Genomic DNA, 7,501 nt, shown 5'->3' on the forward strand with positions numbered 1-7,501 from the left:
TAAATATATGTACATAGATCTATTTTCACATATAAATATATTTCCATATATCAAGGCTGTAAATCTTTATGGACTCAGAAAGCCACATGTTCTCCCACAGAGCCGTGGGTGGGCTCAAACCGTTCACCTTGCTGTTAGCAGCCCGATGTGTAATCCACTATACCACCAGGGTTCCTTTCTGCTTCTAAGTATCCTAGTAATAGCAAATGATGCAAGAGGCATCGACAGAAGATGGAAGAAACACAGAGTCATTGTGTCAAAAGGAATTGATTGATGTTCCAACATTTCAAGAGACAGCAGGAGATCAAGGACCAAGGGTGCTGATGGAAGAAGTCCAAGCTACACAGAAGGTATTAGCAAAAAACCAGGATTCCAGGAACTAATGATATACCAATGGAAATGTTTCAACAACTGATGCAAGGCAGAAAGTACTCACTAGTCCAGGACAAGAAAAGCAGAAGACCAACCCCTTGGAAGAGATTCATATTTGTGCCCCTTCCAAAGAAAAGTGATCCGATGGAACGTGGAAATTAGCAAGTACTATCATTCATATCTTTTACAAGTACAATTTTGCTGAAGATAATTAAAAATCAATTGCAGTAGTACATTGACAAGGAGATGCCAGAAATTCAAGCTGGATTCAGAAGAGGACATAGAAAGAAGGATGTCATTCGTTGACACCTGGACAATATTTGCTTGTGTTTTATTGACTATGCACTCAACTCCAGCAGCACCACAATTCAAGTGAATCTGTTCTTTTCCATCTTCCTTATTCCATGTCCAACTTTCACGTGCTTTTGAGGCAATGGAAAATATCTATGTGGACAGACTTCTCTGAATGGGCCAAAAAAGTGAAGCTATTTGTGTCTCATAAGAATGCTCACCAAAGCTAACTTCTGCAGGGGACTTTAACAATCAAGTGGACTGGATGGCTGTTCTGTGAAACCCAGCTATCCCTTTTATCCCCCCACTCCTCTCCTTGTCCAATGGGCACATGAACAAAGTGGCCGTGGTGTCAGGGATGGAGGCCAAGTATGGGCTCAGCAACATGGACTTCCCTCACCAAGGCTAACTTGGCTACTGCCACTGTTGAGTGCCCCATCTGCCAGCAGCAGAGACTGACATTTAGTTCAAGATACGGGACCATTCCTCAGGGGGATCAGCCAGCAATCTGATGGCAGGTGGGTTACACAGGGCCACTTCCTTCATGGAAAAGGCATCATCTTGTCCTTACTGGAATAGATACGTACTCTGGATATGGCTTTGCTTGCCCTGCGCTCAATGCTTCTGCCCAAAAATACCCTTCGTGGACTTTGAGACATGGTATCCCGCACAGCATTGCCTCAGATCAAGGGTCTCATTTCACAGCAAATGAAAGCTGGCAACGGGCCCGTGCTCATGGAACCCACTAGTCTTGCCATGTTCCCTATCACCCTGACGCAGACGCTTGAGAGAATGATGGGATGGACTTCTCGAGCCACCACTGTGGTGCCACCTTGGTGACAACACCTTGCAGGTTTGGGGCTGTATATGCTCTAAATCAGTGTCTAATATGTGGTGTTGTTTCTCCCGTAGCTAGGGTTCGTGGGCCCAGGAATGGGAGGGGCATTACTCCTAAGGATCCGCTCTCATTAAGTTTTTCTTCCTGGCTCTAAAAGCCTAGGCTCTTGGGGTCTGGAGGTTTTAGTTTCACAGGGAGGAATGCACCCACCTGGAGACGCAGCATCGACACCACTCTGCATGCCCAGCAGCAGCGCAAAACATCTTCCCATAGCCACCCAGAATGGGCTGGTAGCCTTAGCTTGCTTGTTGTCCTTTTGGGTACCAATTTGATCGTCAAAACGCAGTGGGGCTGTGGTTTAGGTAGCACCAGAGGTCTTTTCGGGGCTGGAATGGACTAGGTGTGAGTGGAGCCCGAGTGACTGATAGTCTGTGGATTCACATCTCTCAATCTGCCTACCTCCCCCGAAGGAAGCAGCACTGGTCGGATGATCAAGAGGGTTTATTGTCAGGCCTTCACACCGGCCTGTACGTTCCATTGTAGCTAAAAGGGGGAGATGCCCAACAGTCCCCTGCCTCTTCAGGAATCCAGCGCTGGACATAATTGGGGCTTCTGTCCTGGGGCCATACAATCACAGGGTCTCTGGAGGCCAAGGATGGATCTTCTGGGAAGAAATTGAAGGGCCGCAAGAGAAAGCCCACAGAGTTTCCAGGTGTGGCCGTATTGGGAATGTCTTCTGAGTGAGGGATGTGGAGGAAACCAACTGTTACCCAGGCCACTAGGTCCTGTGGAAGAAAGGGAGTGGCAGATGGGTGGCACAGAGAGAAGAAAGGAGCTTGGATCAGTAGGGACTGTGCTGGGCTCTGACCACTAGAGACTGCTGTGGCTCTTAGGCATGTTTCTGCAGGTCTAGAACTTTCTATAGCTCTTCAACCCCATTTGAGAGCTGGATTCTCTATACGGATCTCCAGGCATGTTCTCCCCGCCTTATCCCGGGGTTGGGAGTTAGGGTAGGTCCAAGCAGAGAGTGGGACTCCCTACTAGGGAGGTGGATTGGGAACTAGAGCTGGAGGAGGCAGGTGAAGAGTTGAGCAGGGCTGGTGGTAGGGTCAGTACCTCATTTTCAATCTTCTCATTATTTCTAAGAAATTCTTCAAAAACCACAGGCGGGTTCCAGGGGTCATTCTGGTTGTAGATGCTGCTGCTATACAGCTCAGACTCCCGGTATCTGGTGACTGCCAGAGGGTACCTGCAGGGCCAGAGAGGTACCTTCCAGATGGCTCTGGATCTGGGGGCTGGGGGTGGGGTGTGTTCCATTCTCTCCCAGGAGGCGTCTTTAGGATCAACGATGGGGGAAAGTTACCGCCTTCCCCAATTTATAGCTTATCTCCGGAGGGTCAGTGTGTTGGCCACTGTTAGCAGCATGGGGGTCTTCACCCTGCTCCCCCAATGCACACTCACACAACAGGTGAACGTATCCAGGTGGCCTGAGTTCACACACAGGCAGAAGCACAGGCACGAACACACAGACACACGAAGACACACACGTGGGTGGCTATGTGGACCCACAGACTCCCCGAAAGGAGTCCCACCTCCTCCTCCCCATGTACCCCACCACTCACCTGGCCCAGGTGATAGCCTGCTCCTCCTGCCAGCCCCAGGGCAGCACTTGGTCGGCCATGGAGTGAATCTGCACTCGGTAGCTGCGCTTGTGGCCCCAGGCGTTTTCCTCGGGGTTGCTGAAGAGCAGGTACTTGGGCAGAGGCCGCCTGAAGCGGAAGGCAGCTTGGCGCTCGTGGTGGGGCTGGGTCTGTGCCAGAGTGGGCTGCACCACGTGGTGTCCTGGGCTCCAGGGGTTGGTGATGTTCTGTAGCTTCATCCCCAGCGTCTGGAAGCTATTTTTGGTACCTGGAGGTGCACGGAACAAGAGGAGAATGAAGATGGAAATCCTGACCTGGCCCATGAGCTCACGATGCCCTGGAATTGCCATCATGAACGACATCCCAAGGCAGCCACCACTAGGGGTAGAGAGTTTTGCGGGGTGTGTGCTGAGCTGGGTGTGGGGCTTCAGGGGCCAAACACATCACGAGGAACTAGAAGGCTATGTATGTTGTCAGGGCAGCTGTGGCGAGTCTGCAGTGATTCTGGGTAGCACTTCTGTGGAGCTACTGGTATGAATGATTCAACATTCTGAGTACACATTTCTAGCTAATCCTCAGGCAGTTGTAATTCCATGCTGGAATGCCTGCCTTTCCTGTGAGACACCTGGGCTCAATTCCTGATCAATGCACCTCAAACAGGGCTGCCACCTGCTTTCAGGGAGGTTTGGGTCTTGCCGTGATGCTCACCTGGGTTGAGCAGAGCCTCTAGACTAAGATGGACTAGGAAGAGAGGCCTAGCAACCTACGTCTGAAAATCAGACAGTGAAAACCAGGCACAGCGGCTCCTGGGCTTGGCACAGGCCTCCTGGGCATGGCACGGGCTGGGCAGCATTTGTTCTGTTGGGCATGGGATTGCTGTGCATCAGGGCTGCTTCCTCAGCTGCTCACACAGGGGGAGAGCAGCTTTGAGTGAGAAGACAATTCCCCAGGTCATGTCTGGGGTCCCCAAGTTGGCACTATTAACTCTCACCCCCTTTCTGGGCACAACAACATCTAGCATTGCAGGGGTTCCCAAAGCAGGCTGGATAAATGCTATGGCTTGATGCATCAAAAGTCTGGGTATCCCTGCCCCGGAAGGCAGCCGGACCACAGGATCCCGAGCTGCTCCCCGCTTCAGTCCTACCTGCCACGTCCAGGTCGATGCGGTAATGCACCAGGTGAGTGTGCATGTTGCCAATCAAGTGGGTGTGCAGACGCGTGCCATGGCGCAGCCCCTCAGGGGTGTAGAAGGTGGCGTGGACGTAGCCGGTGGCATGCATCTTGGCTTCCATGACGCCGTTGGGGTAGAAGATGAAGTCCCAAATATAATCGTAATTGTAGACGGTAGAAGTGGTTCGCAGCACCAGCACCTGACCCTTCAGGCCCGCATAGAAGTTGAAGCCTCCGCTGAAGTTGGAATCAAAGTGCCGCCGAAGGGGCACCCCTGTGGGCATCTCGAAGAGGCAGAGGGCCCGGGGGTAGTGTGTGGGACCGTCAGCATCATAGTAGTGGAAGGCATCCACGAAACTGGCCGTGTCTGGGCAGTCGATGCCAGGGGCTAACTCATGTGTGACCGTGCCTAAGCCCCAGCCGACATCGATGTACTTGGTCTGCATGCCTGCTGGCGTGTGCCCCCCGTACATAGCCACCGCCTCCTGCACACTCACTTCGTAGGCGATGCGCTCCCCTTGGAAGCGCAGGTCTAGGACCTGCAGCCCGGTGGAGGAGCGCAGCCGGAAAGCAAAACTCCAGCCCCCATACAGCACAGCGTTGCCCTCTAGTCGGTACCGGGGGCCCTGGGGCTGCACCAGGCGAGGCCCGTGCACAGTGACGGGCATGGGGAAGGTCCCACGGGGCTTGTAGGAGGAGAAGAAGGGGCGCTCCTTGCTCTCCTGGGGCCCTGTGTCCTCTAGAAGGACCACATCCACCTCCCCTGCGGCGTACTTGCGGGCCAGTTCTTCTGGGCTCTTGTAGAACTTCCCATTGTACCACAGCAGCTCTACCATCCAGTCTTGGGCATCTGGGCTCCCGTGATCCACGAGGACCTCCAACCCAGTGGGGTGTAAGAAATAGCCTTCCACATCTCGCTGCAGGATCAGCCAGCTTTGGCGCTGGCCAGAAGCCAGGCCACGGGGCGCCACGTCAGTAAAAGTCAGGCACCGGTTGCGGCAGTTTTGAAAGGAGAAGCCCGTGGTGTCGAGGAAGAACTGGTGCAGAGGCTTGGTGGCTTCTTGCAGGACTTGGTTCAGGAGGATGTACTCAACACTGGAAATGGGCCTAGAAGTCCAGGATGGGTGGTGCCCTGGCCTGGGGGGCAACTCTCGCTTATAATAAGGCCACGGCAGGGGGCCCACTGCAAATTCAGTGATATTGGGCTTCTCCTGGGCTCCAAAGAAGATGACCACGCGGGCTTCCCGGACAGGACGCCTTTCATCTTTGTCCAGAAATTTCAGCACATGTTGCTTCTTGGGCAGCAGCATCTCAATGAGAAAGATGGAGTTCTTAGAGGTGGTCAAGGCTTTGGCAGGCACCAGCGCCAGCTCCCTCTGGGACCAAAGGAAATCGCGCACGGCTTTCAGCTCCTCAGTGCTCAGGTCTGCGAATACCCCAGCCTTGCTGCGCAAGGGCCATGGTGTGGGCTCGACCACTGCCAGGGTCTGTAGTGCCAGGATACCAGCCACGGCCAGGGCAAACACCAGGGCCTCTGGACCCATGGTTCTGGAAAGTGGTAGAGGATATGGAGTTAGTTGTGCTATCAAAGCAAATGATCTCAAAAACAAAACAAAACAAACAAACAAAAAAAAGCAAATGATCTCTCCAAGGCTGGGGCTTTGGGTAAACTGTTCTTTAGCCCTACATATTTACCTAGCTTGTTTCTGCTACTCTAAGTTGAGTACATATATGTACAGTGGTGCTAGACCATTTCCAGTCATCATCTGCAATGCTAGCTGTCTCTTTGCTGCCTTGGGAACCAATTCTCTTTGACACTGTGGATTTTCTTAAACTCCATCATGCCTCCCTTTTCTGCACTTTTTTCTTATTCCAACAGGACCCTGTGCTCTTCTTTCCACCTTAACATATTACAGCCATTGGTCTAAAAGGTATCAGAGTGGCATTAAGAGCCTGCTCCACTTGATTCTAGGCCCAATCTAAGCACAGTTCATTTTACCTGGTCCTGTTTGATGCTTGACCTCCCAAATATATCACTGAAGATACTGGTGCTCGAGCAAAGTGTGGTGAAGAAACTAGATGGTGCCCAGCTATTAGAAAGTATAGCATCTGGGGTCATCTAAGTGAGGCATCAATTAAGTCCACACGGAAGAAGCACACCTGGTGTGTGTGTGATCTGAGGATTGCAAATTATAAAATCCAAATCCAAAGGAGGGAATGGTATCAGAGCTTACATTGTGAACACCTGGTTTACTGAAGGCTATGGATGACAGTGGAATCCCAGAATCCATTTATATGGATTAAGGCTCGGGTGAATTCCCTCTGAGGATAGTCCAAGGATGTGAACTACTTTGTTATCAGACAGATGTAGCTAGGTTCAAATATAATATCATTTGATCTCCCTTTTGACTCATTTTAAAGTTAGTTCAGTTTTTTTTGTTTTTTGTTTAGTGAAGGGGAAGTAAACATGGAGTAAGCCTCTGGTGAATCCCCTCTGACCATAGACCAGGGCGGTGAGCAGCCTTGCTGTCATGACGAGTATTGGAAAGTGGATTATTGCAGTTGCCGCTAGAGTAAAATTGAACACTTTATCATTTGATCTCCTTTCTGATTTATTTTAAAGTTGTTCTAGTCTTGAATATTTTCTACTTTCTTTTTTTGTTTTACTTTGTTATTGTTGTTAGTTTTGGGGTTTTATTTTGTTCTCTTTTTCTGTACATGAAATCCAGGATAGGCAAATCTATAGACACAGTAACTGGATCAATGGTTTCTTAGGGGTGTGGCAGGGGTGTGCGCAGCAGGGGAGGTTGAGGGGAAGTGGGGGAGCTAATAATGATGAGTATAAGAAAGAAGAAAATGTAAAGGCTTGAAGGTAAGCAAACGGCCATCTAGCTCAGAAGCAACAAAGCCCACATGGAAGAAGCACACCAGCCTGTGCGATCACAAGGTGTCAAAGGGATCAGGTATCAGGCATCATCAGAACAAAAAATCTTACCATAGTGAATGAGGGGGGAAGCGCGGAGTGGAGACCCAAAGCCCATTAGTAGGCCACTGGAGATACCCTTGCAGAGGGGTCTCAGGGAGGAGATGAGCCAGACAGGGTGCAATGTAGCAACAATGAAAAACACAACTTTCCTCTAGTTCCTAAATGCTCCCCCTACCCCCTGACTATCATGACCCGAATTCTACC

The 7,501-nt window shown here is 51.0% G+C and overlaps 1 protein-coding gene across 2 annotated transcripts in view; it reads right to left on the minus strand.

Annotated features, from left to right (window-relative positions):
* Positions 1-1,984: 1,984 nt before the first annotated feature.
* The window catches only part of AOC1 (amine oxidase copper containing 1), an 11,687-nt gene continuing 6,170 nt past the window's right edge, over positions 1,985-7,501 (minus strand). For both annotated transcript variants that reach the window (XM_045289973.1, XM_004702473.2), the window contains 4 exons: positions 4,286-5,859; positions 3,124-3,409; positions 2,618-2,750; positions 1,985-2,286 (listed from right to left, as the gene is read on the minus strand). In XM_045289973.1, coding sequence (XP_045145908.1) covers positions 2,017-2,286; positions 2,618-2,750; positions 3,124-3,409; positions 4,286-5,855 — 2,259 coding nt within the window. In that variant the 5' untranslated portion in view covers positions 5,856-5,859 and the 3' untranslated portion in view covers positions 1,985-2,016. The remainder of the gene's footprint in view (positions 2,287-2,617; positions 2,751-3,123; positions 3,410-4,285; positions 5,860-7,501) is intronic.

This window comes from Echinops telfairi, unplaced genomic scaffold (genome assembly GCF_000313985.2).
Source record: "Echinops telfairi isolate 266 unplaced genomic scaffold, ASM31398v2 ScPeMD7_31;HRSCAF=116, whole genome shotgun sequence".
Taxonomy (NCBI): Eukaryota; Metazoa; Chordata; class Mammalia; order Afrosoricida; family Tenrecidae; genus Echinops; species Echinops telfairi.